This window comes from Macrobrachium rosenbergii, chromosome 13, assembly GCF_040412425.1.
Source record: "Macrobrachium rosenbergii isolate ZJJX-2024 chromosome 13, ASM4041242v1, whole genome shotgun sequence".
In the NCBI taxonomy this organism is placed as follows: domain Eukaryota; kingdom Metazoa; phylum Arthropoda; class Malacostraca; order Decapoda; family Palaemonidae; genus Macrobrachium; species Macrobrachium rosenbergii.
This window is the reverse complement of record NC_089753.1, coordinates 1,022,739-1,044,246: the sequence shown is the minus strand read 5'-3', so window position 1 is coordinate 1,044,246 and position 21,508 is coordinate 1,022,739. Positions and strand designations below refer to the sequence as shown.

Sequence of the window (21,508 nt, the reverse complement as noted above, 5' to 3'; positions counted from 1 at the left end):
TGTATATATGTATATATGTATATATATATATATATATATATATATATATATATATATATATATATATATATATATATATATATATATATATATATATATATATATATATATATATATATATATATCAAATTGATAAGGCATTTGCTTACATTAATTTGCTTATTTCTGTAAGATCCTGTTACCTAATCCACTGGCTTTGCTTTATTTGTTTGTATACTAAATGACAAGACTTGGTGAAGTTAAAAAGATCTATGATGAAATAGTCCTTTTATTTTTTATTTTATGGGCCCCCTTTGATAGCATAAGTCTGGCAGTGTTGTACCTCCAGTACTTGCCTCAGATCACTGGCCACTGGCTAGTGAGTTTGCTTAACATGGGCACGACCATTTCGCTGGTTTGCCCATTATATGAGCCCAATGACATGCATGTCTGTCAATCAGGCCCCCTCATTTGGACATGCCTTAACAGTAGGTAAGATTCATTCTAAATAATGAAATTTTTATGGTAAAATGAATTGTTTGGACACTTACCTACTGTTAAAGTGGAAACCCACCCACCTCCCCACATCTTAGTGGGTGTTCATGAAGAATTTTGACAAGCATGTAAACATTCCAGCCACCTGGTGAAAAACAGATGATAACAGAGATAGTCCTAGTGTGTTAGCCAAGTGTTGTTATGTTTTATTTTGAATGCCACTCGCACCTAGTGGCGCAAAGATATAAGCTAACTTTAACAGTAGGGAAGTATCCAAATAATTAATTTTATTATAAAAATGTTTCATTTTATAGCGTGAAACATATATAGTGCGCAAACCCGTTAATCATGGGCGAATTGCTTACTTCCCAACCCCTCATTTTACATTGAACCAATAGGAGGGTAGTTGCTACCTACCAATGGGTCATATGCAGTCATAGGTAAGTGATTACTCTTAGCCACTGTGCTTGTTATGTCTTCAGGACTTCAGAATAGATGTGTCTGGGAGTATTTGAACTGTAAATGATGTCTTTTTTTTATTTGATTAACATGTTTATGTAAAAATGCATTTTATGTTTTAAAAATATATTTCTCAATGTAAGTTTTTCAAGATTCTTACACTTAAACAAAATTTTATTTTCAGTTAAGGTGTTTTCAGAGGATGAGAGAAAGGCAGCAGCACTGAAATTGAAATGTGCAATTCTGAAATTATTGAGGCCTGTAGAAGAAAAGTTGAAAGAATCACTAAAAAGAGGTTGGTTGAACTTTTATTAATCTTATTTTTTCAGGATTTTATACGCATTTTCAAGAACTGAGTTTCTCAATAGACATTTTGATTGACTCTTTTGTTCTAATTGTACTGAATATGAATTTAGTAAGACCTGTGATGTTATTTTATGGGCCTATACAATAGCCCCTTCATTTATTAGATACTTTGGGGTCTGGTCCGATGGTAAGTAACAAGGTTGGGCAACAAAGACCTTACAGTATAGCTTACTCTTGAACATTTTCAAGAGGTTCTTTGTGTATCCGTACTTCCACTTAGTTTCTAGCCTAAACTATGCTGTACATATATGAGTAAAGTAAGTCGGAAAACCTAAAAATCATGAAATATTTTCCTATGCATGGTATGTAGCAGTGTTAACATGAAGTATTACCATATCAAACTGAAGTGCATGGTTTCTGTTTGGTCAGTACAGTTTATTGTTTGCTGAAATAAATTACAATATTCTCGTAAATATTAGGCATTTATTTTTTATTCATTTTTATTGATATATTTATTTATTTTCATTAATTTATTTATTTTTATTCTAAAACAAACCTCACTAACCCTAAAACCTCAGCCCAGGTAACATTGTGACTCATCAGCCCACTGTCAGGCTGCTCTAGCTTTAGAAGTCTGTATTTCAGAACATGTATAACTTCAGACAAATTCTTCCCACCACTATTCAACCAGTTTCATTAATATTTCATAGACAGTAAGCCTAAACCTGTCAATATGGTAGAACTGTATATGTTGATTATTTTTTATATGAAAGGACTGAATTTTTGGAAGGGTTTTATCTAATTATTATTATAAGAAAAAAATTGACAATAATTATAAGGGCTTTTAAACATAATTAATATAGAATAATTAATACTGGGGATTAGGCATTCTATTTTATTTCTTTTTTGAAGGGGTAAAAAGCAAAAGTTATTATTTTGGCTAAAATTTATATATGACTTTATTGTAAATACCATAGCCTTATCTAAATGAATCAAGATTTCCTAACCAAACTGTTTGTCCCTTGTTATATTCATCAAGTAATTGATTATGTTAAAAAAGGAAGCCTTCTGAGAAACCATCAAGGCAATATAGCTGGTAATGAAGGTGTGCTGTTGTTTTAGCTAGTAGATATTCCCATGTAGGTATATATTTAATGATTTTAATGTAATTGGGTTCACTGTGTACATGATATGTATAACAGTCATATGGGTAAATGCACACATGCTATTTAGTTTTCATTGAGGAACTCACAAAAGTAATTAAATTTTAAAATATAATATAAAATTTGAGTATCACCTCATCTGGAACCAAATATGTTTTGAGTATTACCTCATCTGGAACCAAATGAGTATTACGCCATCTGAAACCAAGTGAGTGTTCATTTCAACATAAGACCTGAATTTCTGTAGTACTGACAGACCTCAGCTTCATAGACTTCTTTACTTATCAGCTACATTTATTAAGGTAGTTTTTTCTAGGGTACCTTTTTATTCTCCATGTATTTTGCAAATAAATATTACAAAGTGAATGCCAAGTGTAAAGTACCTTTTAGCTTAGGCTAGAAACTAACAGAGTTACAGCTAATGCTAGGACATCCTGAATGTTCCAGTGTAAGCTATACTGTTGTAACTTAGTTACTCATCATGAAGCCAGTATCTTAAAACATGTGAGAAGAGGCTGCTGTACATTATTTCCACTTGTTGTTTATATTGTATAGAATTCTACGGGAAAAAATGAGTTGTGTTGTATCTTTTTTGCAAGTTATTCTTTTGTTTCTAGTTTGAATAACCCTGAGAAGTAATGGTTCTTTTGTAAGATGATGTTTGAAAAGATTGCATGAAGTTATCAGGGAAGTATTATATTTATGGTTTTTTAGTTTCTTTTCTTAACAAAACAGTCCTTTTTGAAAGTAATTATCTATCATTAATTTTTCTTTAATGTTTCCCAGAGATAAATGTATATACTTTCAAGACGGTACCTTGTCAGATTGGTTGGAGTTGTCCAACAAAAGGAATTTGTCATGGATATCATGGAAGAAAAGACAAAAGGAGGCCTCCTCTTATTTTTGACTATAGGTATGTTAATATTAGTGTGAGTAGTTTTACTTGACCACTTGTTCTAATTTTATAGACTATTGTAGATCTGACCCAAATATTTGTACTTTCATGAGGAGAAAAAAGTGACGAATTTTATAGGGCTAATAAAGCTAATCTTAAACCAGTGCAGGAAATTAGAAGGAAGTGAAACCTTCATTTTTCATAAAACAAAAGTGACTTTTTTCATACAGATCCATTGAACGTTTATATAACCCACATTTGTGGTCTTCATATACAGTATCCCAGACAGTGCAGTCTTTTGTGTGACAGGGAGGTAGATGCTTGCACCACATAGATCCACAGGGACAGAGAAGTCCCCTGCTTACTTTTTCCCCTAGTCTTGTTGGAGGCTGTTATAGATCAGTAGTGCAAGAAGAATCTTTTATGATTGTGACCTTCAGGATTCATAGAGTGGATAAACTAAGAACTCAGTGTTCTAATGGAACAGGTTTGAGAAGAGTCCCTGAAATTTGGAGTAAAGCACTTGTAGATGTGCATTACTCCATCTGGTTCATTAAAGGAAAAACACCATTTATATGGGATGTAGTGGTTAGTAATTCTTAACACTTTCCACTCCTGCCTTTGCGAGACGAGAGTACCTGCTACTCCAGGTACCTTCTGACGTTTGGGAAGTTGAGTACTGTTACTGCAAAAGTTTTCAAAAAATCCCATATTGTCTGCATTATAGTTTGAAAAGATTCTTGATAATGGTATCAATGAAAAGATAAATAATTTTCCTATCATTATGTCCAGTTTTCATTAACATAATATTAATACTTTACATAAAGGAATGCTAAGAATTTCCCAAAATGCATGGAAAACATGTGTTAGACTGAACTTTCTCTAGCAATTTTTGCTTCATAAAAGATTAATGTTCTATTTTTTTCTCTTCAAATATGTTCCCCCTTAACACCCATTTATCTGTAATTATCACTTTTCATGAATGGACTGATATCGAACTCATATTATTGAATTTTAAGCCATTTTTGTAAAATAGAACCAGTCACTGTAGTCTAAATCGGCTGCATTCATTTACTTGGTGAAGCTGAGAACGCTCTGTAGCGACCTCTAAACAAGAAAGATGCCATTTACAAAATTACTGATTCATTATTTCTTCATTTCCTGAAATAAGTCCCCACTGGGGAGATCACTGATATAATTTTGTTATACAGAATATAAAACAAAAATATAGAAAAGAACAAAAATATTGACATAACCATAACATATAATGTAAAAGGCTTGTAACTACTGTGTATGGCACCATACAATCCAGTTGTTTACAATGAGTGTGCGAATTTCCCCAGGTCCTTCTCTGCCTGCCCTGCCAGACCTAAGGTCTACCAACTCAGTAGGAAATGGAGAGAGAGAGAGAGAGAGAGAGAGATGTATATATATTAACATGATTACAGTATATACATATATATATATATATATATAATATTTCTGAGCTCAGCCCCGTGTCAGCCGGTGAAATTCCATACTAACACGAATTTCTAGGTATAAATATTGCTAAATATACCAGAGAAAAAAGCTTTCAGGAATGCTGGAGTTACTACCACCAGATCGAGCATCTTCTAATGAAGACGTCGGTATAACGGGTGAGTGAAGGATCACAACCACAGAGCCACGCTCGATAGACATCCCCATGACAAGATCCCCGGGAAGAGCGAGGGGCCGTACCAGCGCCCACGCTCACCCGCCCGCCAAGCGGCGACTCCAGCGCCATCTGAACTCATTCCATTTCTAGCACTTGATCTTGCGATTTGTTTTTCTGTGTGGCTTGTGCTTTGATTCTTATTTTCATCTTCAAGCATGTCGTCGAGCAGCTTTACCGTTTCCAAGTTAAGTACCATCTTATTGTGGGGTTTTTATGATAAGTTTGGCTGTCTCAGCCCGTAATTATTAATTATACGTGGCTTTGTTATGACGCTACGGCGTCCCCCAGCCAGCCTTGTTGTCCGCGAGGTTTACCCGTCCAGCTTGTTCTGTTTGGGTTTTTCCTTGTCGGCTGATTACTTATCTTTATTCCCCTAGGATTCATCCTGGTGGCTTTTCCTAGCTGGGTTGTTTCGGTGTCTCTCTAACGATAATGTTACTGATCCGTATCTTCGGGGCTCCCACATCGGGTTCCCGTCATCTTCCCGCTTAGGTAACTCCCCAGGATGTTTCCTCTTGGACAGTTTTAGCTTTATAATTATTATATTATTATTTTGCTAGTGCTCGACATCATGTTGTTAACTGTTTACATTTTTCTAGTTTCCGTGGGGGCGTCAGGCTCACCCTGTCGCCTCCCTCGGTTAGGCTATACGCCTAGCAGAAGTACAAAATTATTTTATTTTATTGTTTTTGCTCATATGATGGTGATTTATTCTGGTTATCTTATTCATAGTAGCCTAGTGTATGTTAGGCTTTTTATTGCGCCTTTGACCTCCTGCTCTCCCTTTCACCTGAGTTAGGTTAGGCGAGAGGAGAGGGTCAGCAGGTGGAGGGAGTTTCTGTTGTCGTGCCTTCCTCTGACCGTTGTTTGGGTTGCGGAGTGAGACCCCACTGTCTTCCCCCTTCTTTACGGAGGGGTTGAGGTTTTTTCTGTGGGTGTGTCTCCTCCATGCTTTTATAGCATTCCCCTCACGTTCGCTCTGGCTGGTCTTCGACTCGGGAACTTCTCTCCTGTTGTTCCCCTCGTTCCCCTTTTCCTTCTCCCCCCCCTTGTTTTATGTCATAGGCTACGTCTATGTATGGGGTGAGAGTATGGAGGTCTTAGTCGCTTTTTCCTTCCCTTCCCTTTCCTTCGGAGTAGGCCATGATCTCTCCAGCTGGTATTATTACCTTGCGTGGTTGGCTTACAGTTGAGCGGGTGAGCCTCTTCCCAGTCTCCTGTTTTCCTCTGCTCTGGCCTACCTCCTTCCCTGTCCCACCACCCCACCCTGATTTACTCTGGTCCAGCTCTTTGTCATCTTTCGAGCGGGTGACGCCGGTGTCCGACGCCCCTCCGAAGTTGCGGATCTTTCCTGGTGGAGGGATTCGCTCCCCTCCCAGGGCTGGTCCCAGATGGCATTTTTGCTGAGCCCTGTGTTTCGTTAACCCGCTCTCCTAGGATCGAGCAGGTTTTCGATCCTTCTCAGGGTTTCTCTTCTCAGCCTTGTCCCGCGTTCGCTCCGGCGTTCGAGATACTCTGGTTGGGTTGACCGGCGCTTACACCTGCCCTGGTGGATTTGTGGTGTTTTGTAGCCTCACCCTTCTTTTGTTCTCTAGCGGTAGAGGCTTGAGATCCCCGGAGAGGGTGGTACCGGACTCCGGGGAATGTGGACTTGTATATCTTTGTTAACCGATTATGTTACCATCTTCTATATATGTATGCATTTATATTTTTCCCGGCGGCTCACCCCACCGTCGGATATATGTTTTAATATTATTCCCGGCGGCTCACCCCGCCGTCGGATATATATTTATTTATTTCTGTTATGGTTATAGAGTCCGGTGATCTTACCCTTGGGTTCCGCCGTCCTATTCCCGGCACCCCTTGTGGTGAAGGTCCCGTTGATTCGGCTCCCTCGTTCCGCCAGAGTATTCCGGCAGTCGAGGGGGTTTCTTGCTTACCTTAATTTTAAGTTACTTTTCTAGTAGGCCCGTCTCTGAAGGGGATTTTTCATTCCGCCGGAGTACTCCGGTGGTACAGTTTGAAATACCTATGCCTGCTTAGTTTAAGTTTCTTAGAAGGGTAAGCTCATTTACTGTTCACACTTACAGACTGTTCGTTGTGAGGAGCCCGGGTGTACCGCTACCCTCCACCAACCCTACGGGCACGTGGTGTGTCGGATCCACGCTGGCTGTGCGGTCCAGCTTGATGACTTGATTGTCTGGCATCCGGAGGGCTGTGAGGTTTGCTTCGTTCTTTGCGAGTGCATCTAGGACGAGTCGGTAAGCTGCTTACTTTCCATCTTCATGTTAGTTATAGCTTGCTGTGTTGCTATATATTGTGTTTTAGCGCTTATATTATTTACGGTATTTATTAGCCTCCCCTTGATTCCCTGCTCCCCTTTCAGGCCGACGAGTCCTCCAAGAAGGAGGCCCTTGAGTCTCTCCGCGCCTGGGTGGCTGGGTTTGGGAGGAACGTCCCGTCGGGGAAACCCTACGTTCTCGACGAGAAACTGAGAGATCTGCTCTACCCCGGAGCCCGGATCGCTGCGGCCGTACCAGCTGACGTGGCCGCACCCATCATCGAGCAGATCCGGTCGTGGACCCAGCCACTCCTAGAAGATCCTCTTTACGAAGGTTTCGGAGGACGCCGCCGCTCTGGACTTGGACCTGGAGCCCATGAATACTGAGCAGGACCAGGTAGGTGGTGAGGTAAGTGAGGCAGCGGGGCGGGCGCCCTCTTTGATTCCCCTTCATCCTCTACCTCTTCCTTTCAGGGCTTTTCTAAGTCTTCATCTTGAGGGACAGCGCTCCATCTACTGTCCCCAAGTTGAAGACGCGTGGAAGGCGAAGGGCTTCAAGTCCTCGTCTTCCCGAAGGCATCCCTTTCCCCGTCAAGTCAAAGGTTGCCGCACCTTTGGCCTCCGGGAGCAAACCAGGAACCTCGGGCAAAGGAGCGAGTAAGAGGGCAGCCAGACCCAGCCCTCCTCGCCAGCCTCCCTTTGACCCTGAGGCGTTTGCCGGGATGTTACTTGCAAAGTTCTCTTCGGAGGTCGACTCGAAGCTTTCTAAGCTGGCGGAGAGGTTACAGAGTCAGGAGAATCTTATTGCCGATATGGCGCGCTTCGGCGGTGCCGGACCAAGTTACCAGATCCCTGATACTGCCTCCTCCCTCCTTTTGATGTAGGGAACCCGTGGCGTTTTGCTCTTTCGTGCCATTCGTCATGAAGATACTCTGACCATCGAGGGTCTGGGCACAAGAGACGCCTGGAGGAGTTGGAGTTCTTCCTCCTGACCTCTTGCCCCCCTACCCAGGCTTCGTTAGGCTGACGGAGGAAGCCTGGGTATGATCAGACAAGGTCCCTAAGGAGACGGTGATCTTCCCTAGGACCAGGCCCAATCTGCTCTGTTGCGCACTCTCACGGAGTGGCAGGCAGAGAATACAAAACTGACTCCGTTCAAGGGCAACTACACCATGTTTTCCTGGGTGATAAGTTGCCCACTCCCTGCCTGAACAAAGTTGCTTTGGTGACGGCTCAGGCTTGCTTCAAGGCAAACCCTTGCCTCAGCTCAGGAGACGGACTCACATCCCTGGTATTCCGGGAGGTGAGGAGTTCTGGAAGGACGCCCATCCACTTTTACAGTGGGTAAATTGACGCTTCTGTGCGTCCTCTCAGTTCAGCGAGCAGCTTCCTAAACTCCCGAAGCTCTCCTGAAGGCGGAGTTTGAGGCATGGAGTAGACTAAGCCGGTCCTTAAACTCCTTGTGCCTATCAGAAGCGGTTGCCGTCTCCTGTGCAGACGAGCAGCTGTTTCAGGTTCTGGCTAAATCCCTGTTGGCAGGGTTTCAATCAGACCTGTATGACTTCATGGTGGCAAAGTTGGAGTGCCACAAATTCATTTTCGCGGATGCCACCATTCGTCATGAGCCTAACAAGCTCATGAAGAGTTCCATCTGGGGGTTAATCTATTCCCAGAGAACGAAGTCTCCCAAGTCCTGAGCGAGGCTACCAGGGCCAATCAAAGCCTACGCTCTTGTTGGGGTATCTCCGCCTTCAAGCGGAAAACCCCCGAATCTGGCAGCTCCCAGGGTAAGTCGGGGAAACGATTCATGAGGCACAGGAGGCCTCAACCCCAGACAATGGTTCAGGCTGTCCCAATCTCGGCGGTGGGCCAACCCTCCACCTCCAAGGCTCAACCCCATCAATACGTGCTGGTTCAACCAGCCCAACCCCTTGCTGCACCAACGTACGTCTCCTCTCCGGCCTACAATTCCACCTATGAGGGCCGTGGGGTCTTTCACGGCCTTAATAGAAGCGCAAGGGGGCAGAGGTCGAGCCCCATACAGAGGCAGAGCTGGATCTGCCTCCCGGGAAAATCAGGCCGTGGTAGAGGAAACAAACCTCTTCCTCCCACTGAGACCAGTCAGGTAGGTGGTCGGCTTTACTGGTTCAGAGACCAGTGGTCCTTCTGTCCTTGGGCACACAGTATTGTGTCCAAAGGTCTGGGTTGGAGCTGGATCAGGATCCTCTCCCTTGACCAGATTTTACCAACCCCCTCCAAAACCCTACAGGATTTTGTGACGGAGCTTCTCAACAAGAGAGCAATAAAGGAAGTAAGACACCTCAAATTTCAAGGCAGGTTGTTCACTGTTCCAAAGAAAGATTCCGATCAGCAAAGAGTGATTCTAGATCTGCCACGCCTAAATCGCTACATAAAATGACAAGTTTCGCATGCTACGGTGGCTCGGCACGGACTCTACTAACGTGGAGCCGTCACCACCTCTATCGATCTTTCAGATGCTTACTATCACGCCCAGTTGCGCGGAACTCTCTCCTTCCTGGGTTTCAAGCTGGAAACAAGCCTACTCCTTCAGAGTCATGCCTTTCGGACTCAGTGTAGCCCCAGAATTTTTACTTAAACTGGCGGAAACAGTCGTTCAGCAACTGCGGTCCCGGGGATCTCCTGGCGGCTTACCTAGACGATTGGATAATCTGGGCTCCAACAGTTCAGGAGTGCCGAAGGCTACAGCCATAGTGATCAAGTTCCTGGAGTCGTTAGGTTTTTAGTTGAACAGGGAGAAGTCCCGCCTGACCCGGAGTCCCGGTTTCAGTGGCTAGGTCTCCAGTGGGACCTGTCCTCGTACAGGCTGTCCCTCCTGCCGCCCAAGCTGAAGGAGATTGCCGCCGCTACCAGGAAATTTTGAAGGACAAAGCAGCATCCCGCCGGTCTCAAGAGAGAATTCTCGGCTCCCTTCAGTTTGCCTCAGTGACGGACCTGCTCTGAAAGCGAAACTAAAAGATATAAACAGAGTGTGGCGGAGACGAGCCAATGTCAGGCTCAGAGGCAGGGTCTCTTCAATCCCGCCAATCTTTGAAAACAAGGCTCCGACCATGGTCCACAGCCAGTGGCCTGTCGGGTCGGTTCCACTCCAATTCCCCCCTCCGGCATTGGTAATCCACACAGACGCTTCATTGCTGGGCTGGGGAGGCTACTCACCAAAACAAAAGTTCAAGAGACATGGTCCACAATGTTCCAACAGTTTCATATAAACACCTTGGAAGCTATGGCAGTGTTTCTAACTCTCAAGAAACTCCGCCCGCCGCCAGATTCACATCAGGCTGGTGTTGGACAGCGCCGTGGTGGTTCATTGCATCAACAGGGGCAGCTCCAAATCAGGTCGCGGAAACCAGGTGATGGTAGCTATCTTCTCCTGGTGAACAAGCACGGCTGGCATTTGTCAGCCACCCACCTAGCAGGGGTGCGAACGTGGTGGCGGACTCCCTGTCCAGGACATCCGTTGGAGATGGAGTGGTCTCTGGACGGGAATCGTTCAATTGATTTCGCCGGGTTCCAGGCCTCCAAGTGGATCTGTTCGCCACGGAGAACAATCACAAGCTTCCCTGTTATGTGGCTCCCAACCTGGACCCCAGGCCTTCGCCACGGATGCGATGTCCATAGATTGGAACTATTGGGAGAGGATCTACTTGTTTCCCCAATAAACATGTTGTTGAAAGTACTGCACAAACTCAGGTCATTCAACGGCCAACTAGCTCTGGTAGCTCCCTTATTGGTCGAAGAGCAACTGGTTCCTCTGCTCCAGGAACTCAAGTTTGCGGTGTCATCAGATACCCAAACCCAGACTGACCTAATTAGTACAAACAAAGACTGTGTCAGCTTCCTTAAGAATTCAGAATGCCCTGGTTTTATGGACTTTATAAAGTTTGCTGCAAAAAGGGAGCAAACATTGACCCTGTCAACACTCTGTTTCTAGAATCTGATAAGAGAGATTCTACTCAGACAGTATGATTCAGCAGTCAAAAACTGGCATCCTTTTAAAGGCATCTGAAGCTCAAACTATGACTACTAACCTAGCAGTTACTTTAGGTCATTGTTTGAAAAGGCCTTGCCCCGGCCACTATTACTACAGCTAAATCAGCCTTAAAGAAGGTATTTTTGTATGGTTTCAAAATCGACCTTACAGATTCATACTTTCCTCCATCCCTAGAGCATGCATAACGTTTGAGGCCGGTAACACGCCCACATTCTGTTACCTGGTTCCTCAACGATGTTTTGAAATTAGCCACTGATATTGATAACTCACAATGCTCTTATCTGGATCTGTTAAGGAAAACCTTATTTCTGATTAGCTTGGCTTCAGGTGCCAGAATTTCAGAGCTATCGGCTCGCTAGAGGTGATGATCATGTTGATTTCCTCCCGTCCGGAGAAGTCCTCCTTTCCCCTGATCATAGGTTCCTAGCTAAGAATGAAGACCTCAGGACAGGTGGTCCCCTGGAAGGTGGTGCCTCTTCCTCAGGACCAGTCCTTATGTCCAGTATATACCTTAAAGTCTTATCTACAAAGACCTCCACAGTATAAGTCGGGTCCTCTTTTTATCAGGGAAAAAGGTGGAACTCTTTCGTTGAACCCTATAAGACAGCAAATTCTGTATTTTATTAAACAAGCCAACCCAGATTCAGTCCCAAAGGTTCATGATATCGTGGCAGTAGCTACCTCTACTAATTATTTTCATAATATGGATTTTGCTGAACTTACCAAGTATATGGATGGAAATCACCTCTAGTGTTTAAACGCCACTATTTAAAATCACTTGAAGCTCTGAAATTTTCTACAGTGGCTGTGGGGAGTGTCATCCTCCCCACCTTAATTATCCTTAATCCCTTTCCTTTCCCCGCCCGCCTGCCTCATTTATTTCTCTGCCTGCCTTTCTGGATCAATCATGCCTCACTGCCTTGCTCCTCATAATCGATGCTAGTTTTACCTGGTTATTGTTTGTCTTGATGGTTGGTTTTGATATGTTGTGGATTTAGAGTAAGGTAGAAGTACTGGAGCGGTTTTTATTTTGCTTCATGTACCTCAATTCCTGATTTTGTATATATCTCATTGTTCTTAGATTTAAGTTTATATTTACATGTTTATACCATTAGATTGTAGGGTCTTTTTATTCCACCCCTAATTATATTGTATTTTTTGTCATTCTACCTTGTTCTTAGATTAAGTTTACATTTTCATTGTATCTTTATATTGTTGGGTGTGTTTGTTCCACCAGCATTTACCTGTTATTAAATCTAATTTTCATTGATGAGATATCATAAATTATCTTTTTTTCATAGCATGTGTTTTTGTTCTGATCACCTTTTGTTTTCTGTTGTAGCTTTGCAGTCTTGGCATGATTCTCTGTCACTATTTCACCGGCTGACACGGGCTGAGCTCAGAAAAGGATTTTGACAAAGGAAAATCTATTTCTGAGGGAGGCCCCGTGTCACCCGGTGACCCTCCCAGGAGCAGGTTTGCCCCTACTTGCTCATGCCAAGTCTGGGGTGGTGCTAGTCTGGAATGAGTTCAGATGGCGCTGGAGTTGCCAACATGGGGGGCGGGTGAGCGTGGGCGCTGGTACGGCCCCTCACTCTTCCGGGGATCTTGACATGGGGATGTCTATCGAGTGTGGCTCTGTGGTTGTGATCCTTCACTCACCCTTGGTTATACCGACGTCTTCATTAGAAGATGCTTGATCTGGGGGTAGTAACTCCAGCATTCCTGAAAGCTTTTTTCTCTGGTATATTTAGCAATATTTATACCTAGAAATTCGTGTTAGTATGGAATTTCACCGGGTGACACGGGGCCTCCTCAGAAATAGATGTTTCCTTTGTCAAAATCCCTTTTATATATATATATATATATATATATATATATATATATATATATATATATATATATATATATATATATATATTATATTATATATATATATATATATATATATATATATATATATATATATATATATATATATATATATATATATATATATATATTTATATTTATATACATATATATATTATACATATATACATATATAAGTTATATATATATAATATATATATATATATATATATATATATATATAAATATATATATTTATATATATATATATATATATATATATATATATATATATATATATATATATATATATATATATATATATATATATATATATATACATATATACATTATACATATATACATATATATATATATATATATATATATATATATATATATATATATATATAATATACATATATCCTCCATTGTTAACCTACAGAGTTGGTTTTTCGTTTACTTACAGGTTGGTCTGGCATGTAAGTATAGAATCCTGGGATCATACACATATAAACAATAATTAATATATATATATTTATATATATATATATATATATATATATATATATATATATATATATATATATATATATATATATATATATATATATATATATATATATATATATATATATATATATATATATATATATATATATATATATATATATATATAATATATATATATTTTATATCATATATATATATATATATATATATATATATATATATATATATATATATATATATATATATAATCATATATATATATACCAGCATTTAATATATACATATATACAGGCAGTCCCTGGTTAATGATGGGGTTCCGTTTTACGACTAGTCATACAATCAAAATCGTCAAAACTGAAAATCATCAAAAACCCAAAGTAAACCTTACTTTTAATGCTTTTGGTGCATTGAAAATGATGTAAATGGCATTTTTATTGAGTTAATAAAAAAAACTCCAAATTTTTATTATTCCGCTGTTTTGGAGCCATATTTCTTCCGTCGGATCGGTGTCGTAACCCCAGAAGATGCGTTATAAACCAGAAATAATTTCTGATGAATATATTTTAAAAGCATCATAACCTCGGAACGTCATAAGCGAGACCCGTCATAAACCGGGAACTATATATATGTACAATATATATATATATATGTATGTGTGTGCACGTCGTGTGTGAATCCACGCACTCTACACCTACTCTGTACCTACCATATTTCATGGACAATCGATTAGTGTTCCATTGGTTAAAAGAATATGCACCTGTGTGCCCAACTCTGACATGAATGTGTGAAAATATGCACAAGTAATTCAATATATTTCAATGATTTTGTGAGTACAAACTAAATTTTCTTATTTAAGCAATAGTTTCAAATGACAGATCAGTGAATAATATATTGATCTTATTTCTGGATAATATTTTAATGATGGCCAAGCACTCAGTTGACAAGGAATACCATACATAGTTTTATAAATTCATATTTATCAATGCTGTGTGATAATTTTATAAAAAGCTGAAATTAGTACATACACACAGACATATAAAACTCTCTGAATTTACCAAAAATATTTACATTTTATTAAATGATTTATGATGATTTATTATATATTCTTGTAAATTGTTGTAATTAACTGAATTTGAATTGTTCAAGTATTTTTTTTTTTAGCTTTTCATAGGAATTCATATTGGTTATCATTGGCATTAGTTATACTATATTTTCATAAGACTGATATTTTATAACACTGATATGTTCTATCAGTGGAAGAATGTCATGTTATTTGCAGTGAATGTCTGTGTGAGTCTGAGTGTGTGTGTGTGTGTGCAAGAGAGAGAGAGAGAGAACTGTGAATCTCCTCAGAGAGGAATGTTACCATCTTTGTTTGCTGTATAAAGTACATATTTTATATAGGTTTAGGATGAAAAGATAAAAGGAAACATACAATTGTTTCCCTTGAGCTTCTTGACAATGAAGAATACTCTTGGAGGTTATACATTTGAAAACTGAAAGTGTTGAATTGTTTTGATACTTTTGGCCTTGGCAGTATAGATGATTTCTGCATTGTTTTTAGGGGGATAAGGTAAACATTGTTCAATTCTCTGGCCTCCATATTACATCAGGTATGATAGACGTGACCGCAAAAGCCATTTGCTTGAGATTATGACCAGAGATTATCCTGAGCCCTTCTCGCAGATTAACCCTTAAACGCCAAGCCTCTATTTACAAAAGTGTCTGCCGTATGCTGGTGGGGTTCGGGAGTTAGCGCTGAAGCAGAAAAAAGTTTTTTTTTTTAAATTCACAGCACGCTTAGTTTTTAAGATTAACCCTTTAACGCCGACTGGACGTATTTTACATCGACAAAAATTGTCTGTCGGATGCCAAGTGGACGAAAAACGTCTGACTACAAAAAGTTTTTAAATACAGGTTGACCATCTCTAATCCGGCACTCAGTAGTCCGAACAATCAGTAATCCGCACAAATTTCAAGCAGAGTTATTTCTAATGTTTCCGCACTAAAAATTTTTCCGGTCGCTGCGCTAACTCGTCACGCCATGGATTTGGTGGCGCTGTGTGCTGCATCGACAAACTAGAGGTGTTTGTAAACGCAAGCATGCTTTTTGCTGTTCCATTTTTTACATTTATTATTGTCTTTGGCTCACGCGCAACAGATGTATAGGTTATAGGCATACATATAGCCTACCCTACATTATACTGAACTCTATTCACATATTAACAGCATTATACAAACATCAACATAACGACATTGCATCTTTTCATGGATCTTTTAAAAGTTATGCTTTTACTACTGCATTGTATCCAATGGCATATATTCTCATATTGCTTTTGTATTATAAATTGATCAATGTTTTGTTTTGGAATCGATAACGCTGTGTTTATTTCTGCCGCATTTAACTCAGTTCAGTGCACTTTTTTCGCTTCTAGTAAACTAAATGAATATAGATACTTTATTTATTTGGGACAAGGATATTTTTCACATGTTATATGAAGTGTTTTTAAGTCAAAATATAACTTAAATACGTCTCATTGTGAAATTAATTTAGCTATTTTTTTCGTTAATATATGACATTCAATGGAATCGCGCTGGCCGCTTTTTGGGGCATGTTTGTTTTGTGTAAAAAAATTAAGATTCCTTTCGCTATTTTCTTTATTTCATCATAATACGAGCTTTACTTATTTATCTTTTATCGCGTGAAAACAGCAGTAATTTGTATTCTTTCATGCCCAGTAGTTTTAAAGTACAACCTCTCCAATTTTATTTATGGTCGAGTTTCATCCATGTTGCCGATGCACGATAATTTATAGTCATTAGCAGCTTGAACATTGTTTTCTCAGCTTCAGCTACAACTTGCAGCTTAAGGATTGGCCGCCTAAAAAAACCAATAATCTTTAAAAATTGATTTGCTGAAAAAAATTCTATGGCTTATGATATAGGTTCAAGAATATGTCCACGAAATATTATGCTAAAATTTGCTGTATTTCTCTAGTTATGGCCTAAAATGTAACAATAACTATATACCCATAAAACACCAGTAGCGCAAATGATTTAGTCTGGTATAGTTTTTTTGCGATATATATTACTGAAAACTTCCTTTGAAATGAAATGTATAATGTCAATAATATCCTACTCGGCACCTTTTTTAGTTATTCCTAGCCATGACAACGCACACGCCATACCATGACGCCGACTGTGGCCGAGAGTTGCCTATAAACTTCCAAGCTAGAAGGACACATTTTTCATGCTCGCTAGCCTTGACTGAATTCTGTATTTTCTGCAGTGTTTTTGTTTTTTCACTGTGCCTAAAAGGTCCAAGAGTTCACTTCATGCTTCTAGAATGCGGAAAAGCCAAGTGGAAAAGTCCAGGCGAGAAGTAGAAGAAAGAGTTCAAGAAATTAGTGCCATTGAGGGGAATGGAGCGACGGAGAGAGAGAGAGCTGTCGCCCATCAAACGGCGCAGGCAGCGATCTCTGCTAACCAGAGACCAACCACATCCACCCCTAAACGCCTCTTTATTTGTTTGTCACTACCAAAGGGCAAAGATATTTTAGAAAAAAAGCAGTAGCTTCGGAGGCTGATATTATAGACGATCCTGAAAATAAAATGATCATAATAAGTGAAGCAAGACTTGATGAATTACTTGAATCACGAATCCCTAATTGTGAATGAAAAGTAATTCCCAGGATCCATTTGGCAAGGGATGGATTTGAGACACTAATAAAAAAGTGTAGGCAACTATGATACCTAGAGTAATACCTTGCAGCAAGATCAGACAGGGGACCAGGAACCTAAAATTTATAACAATGTGTCTTAGGCACATAAATAATCAATTAATATTCTTATTTATAATCATTTTGCATTAATTAATACCCAAAAATAAAAATTAAAACCATAGAATTAATTGTAACACAGTCTTTGAAGTCCCTTTTACTTTTTTTTTATGTAACTAAAACTTTGAAGGCCCATTTCTCAAAACATAAGTTTTTCACCTTCAAAATGTATCTCCTCCCTAAGTATTGGACCAATCTAAATGAAATTTCATATATAATATGAGGAAACATGGTAGATTAAAAAAAGGGGATTTTTAATATTTTGAGTTTCTGATTTTTGGCAATTTTTTCTGTAATTTTTCCAGGAAAATTTCATAAAAAAATAAAAATTCATATCTCGAAAAATAATTGAAAAATCAAAAATCCCCAGCTTTATATCGAAGGTCCATATGTGTTTTATACGTGGTTCAAATCTCATCCCTTAAAACCAAAAAGCAAAGGAGGAGATGCATTTTGAAAATGGCCATTTTTGGCTGAAAATGCTAAATTGTCACAAAACCTAAGGTCACTGAACAAAAATTTTTTCCCCAGAAGTTCCACACAATATCCTTTAACAAACCCCCTATATATCAACAACCTGTCGTTAAAAAAGTCGGAAACCGGCCGATCCCCTTAAAGTTACTGAAGCGGTATATTTCTTTGCCGATCTTTTCTCCAAAGCGAATAAGGTTATAGTGTAAAAAATATATCAGTCCTATTGTACAGTACTTAACGTCATTTGTAACATAGTGACAGTAATTGTTTGACCGCACGATGGTTTAAATACAAGCAAAACAGTTGTTATCCGATACGATTAGTAGCAAAACAAGTTTCCTGTCTGGTTTTTATGGTTAAAAACGCATTTACGCAAGAGTATAACGTTACTGACAATAATTTTATCATTCTCTTTTACTTTTTTAACTAGCAGGTGGAATAAAGAGATGGAGGAAAAGAAGTTGGTCTATTGTAAGTTGGTCTTCGCTGCCTGCGCCAATCTTACGAAATCTAAAAATATTTCCTAAATATTTTCAGATCGGGTATTAATTGCTAACCCCATCGTAAACTCGAAATATCGTAATTCGAGCACTACCTGTATTTGATAATTGTCTTTTCTGAGTCCAGCCCCGTGTCAGCCGGTGAAATTCCATACTAACACGAATTTCTAGGTATAAAATGCTAGATATACCAGAGAAAAAGAGCTTTCAGGAATGCTGGGGGTTGCTACTTCAGATCGAGCGTCTTCCACAAAGGAGACGTCGGTATAACCAAGGGTGAGTGAAAGGATCACAACCACAGAGCCACACTCGATAGATATCCCCATGTCAAAACCCCTCGAAGAGAGCGGTGAGCTGTTCCAGCCCCCACGCTCATGCGCCCGCCAGGCCGGCGACACCAGCGCCACCTACACTCATTCCATTTTCTAGCACGTGATCATCGTCACCGAGAATTTTTGTGCTTTTGATTTTTTGGGTGTTTCCTGCATTTACATCATGTCTTCAAGCAGTTTCACCATCTCTAAGTTAAGTACCATCTTATTGTGGGGTTTTTATGATAAGTGTGGCTGCATTAGTCCGTATTTCATATACAGTATATGGGATTGTTGTTTATGACGCCACGGCGTCCCCCAGCCAGCCATGTCGACCGTGAGATTACCCTTCCAGTTTATTCTGTTCGGGCTGTCTCTTTGTCGTTATATTATTTTATCTTTTTTTCCCCTGGATCTCATCCTGGCGGTGTTTCCTGGCGGTGTTTTATTGAGTTTGTTTTTTTGTATGACTGACCTCATGGCAGGTTCCCCCTATAGGGTTCCCGTCATTCCCCGCTTAGGTTTCTCTCTGGGATGAGTTCCCATGTTGGTCTTACTTATTTACCTTTATTATTATTATTATCTTATTCTTGCGTTGGTGCTATATGTATTTTGTTGCCTTGTTCATTAGGGGTAGCTCAGCTCGATTGTCTGGGCTCCTCTGGAGCTAGGCTACGACTCTAAACATAAGCACATTATTCTTGGGTTATATATTTTATGTATATTGTGTATATTTGTGATGGTTTTTATATTTGTTGTGTGGGTATCCCCCCTTGCCTTTCATACTGATAGGCTCGTATTGCTTCCTTGACCTCCCGCCCTCCTGGTAGGTTAGGCGTGGGGTGGACCCTCAGGTTGAGGGAGTTTTTGTTGCTGTTTCCTCCAGTGGCCGTTATTTGGGTGGGCAGAGTGAGCCCCTTTGTCCTCCCCCTTCTTTTCGAAGGGGTAGAGTTCGTTGGGTGTGTCTCCTCTAGGCTATAATTGCCTTTTTTCCCCCCCCTCTCTTTCGGCCCTGGTTGTACTTCGGCACAAGAATTTCTCTCCCTGTTATTTCCTCCCCCACCCTTCCCTTGTCCCTCTCCGTTAGCCTAGGCCATGCCTAAGCACGGGCGTTGTCCTAGGCTTTGCCTAGACAGGAGTCGGCATGTTGAGACCTTGGTCGCCATCCCTTTTCCTCGGGAGTAGGCTTGTCCTGCCGTCGCTAGTATTATTTTCTTGGCGTGGCATGTGATTGCAGTCGAGCGGGTGAAGTACTTTCCCTTGTCTCCTGTTTTCGCCTCACTTAGCCTATTCCTCTTTCCTACCCCACCAACCCTCCCTCCCCCTCCCCATCTCAGGCCAGCTCTTGCCTATTCTCGAGCGGGTGACGCTAGATGGCGTTTTCTCCGAGTTGGGGACTTCCTCTGGTGGAGAGATTCGTTCCCTCCCAGAGCTAGTCCCCTGCAGCGCTGAGCTTGTTTTGATGTTTCGTTTACCAACTCTCCAAGGATCGAGCGGGTTTCGAACATTCTACCTTTTGTTCTCGACCTCTCCGTCGATTTGCTTTAGTTGGGGTGATTGGCGCCTACTCCGGCTTATATTATACTTGGCCTTGCGATAACGGTCGCCTCACCCACCTTTGGTTTCTCAGGCGGGGAGGTTCGGGCTCCGGGGGGAGAGGTGCCTCCGGTCTCCGGGTATGATTCTTTCATTGTTACCATCACTTGTATCTTATATATATATTTATTTATATTATCCTGGCGGAGTGAGCTTCTCACTCCGCCACTACACTTATTTTATATGTTTTAATTGAGGTCCGGTGTTCTGCCCTGGGGTTCCGCCGTCTTTATTTGCTGGCAGCCCTTGTGGTAGGGCCCTGTTGTCTCAGTTCTTCCGTTCCGCCGGAGTATTCTGGTGACCGGGAAGTAACTTGCCTACCACTCTGTTTAATTTATGGCTTGGTGGCCCCGTCTCTGACGAGGGGTTTTTCTCTCTGCCGGAGTATTCCGGTAGTAGGTTGAAATACCCTGGCCTACTGGCTTTAGGTTACTTAGAGTGGTAGGTTCATGTACTTTTTTACACTTACAGACTGTTCGTTGTGAGGAGCCGGGGTGCACCGCTTCCCTCCAGCAACCCTATGGGCACGTGGTGTGCCGGACCCACGCTGGCTGTGCGGTCCGGCTGGATGACCTTATTGTTTGGCACCCCGACGGCTGTGAGGTTTGCTTTGCTCTGTGCGCTAGCATCCAGGACGAGTCAGTAAGATATCGCTTCCCGTTCCTTACGTCCCTTATATCTGTTTAGTGATTATATTGTTTTCGGGGTTTATATTTCAGTTCAACCCTAATTGCCTACTCTCTTCCAGGCAGACGAGTCCTCTAAGAAGACTTCCTTGAGTCTCTCCGCGCCTGGGTGGCTGGGTTCGAAGAAATGTTCCGTCGGAAGCCTTATGTCCTCGACGCCAAGTTGAGGACTTGCTCTACCCCGACGCCCGGTTGCTGCTGCGGTTCCCGAGGAGTTGGCCAACCCCATCATCCAGCAGATCCGGGACGCGACCCAGCCACCCCAAGAGGATATCCTGTATGCGGAGGTGTCGGAGGACGTCGCCACTTTAGACTTGGACCTGGAACCTATGAATACAGAGCCGGACCAAGTGGTAGGTACTTGAGGTAAGTGAGGTTGCGGGGCGGGCCCCTTTGATTCCCCATCTTCCTCTGTATCTTCCTTTTTCAGGGTT

The 21,508-nt window shown here is 41.0% G+C and overlaps 1 protein-coding gene across 4 annotated transcripts in view; it reads left to right on the top strand.

The window, feature by feature from the left end:
- Window positions 1-21,508, top strand: part of LOC136844855 (uncharacterized) — an 855,665-nt gene that overhangs the window by 540,192 nt on the left and 293,965 nt on the right. For all 4 annotated transcript variants that reach the window (XM_067114093.1, XM_067114090.1, XM_067114092.1 and 1 more), the window contains exons 10-11: window positions 1,118-1,228; window positions 3,189-3,315. In XM_067114093.1, coding sequence (XP_066970194.1) covers window positions 1,118-1,228; window positions 3,189-3,315 — 238 coding nt within the window. The remainder of the gene's footprint in view (window positions 1-1,117; window positions 1,229-3,188; window positions 3,316-21,508) is intronic.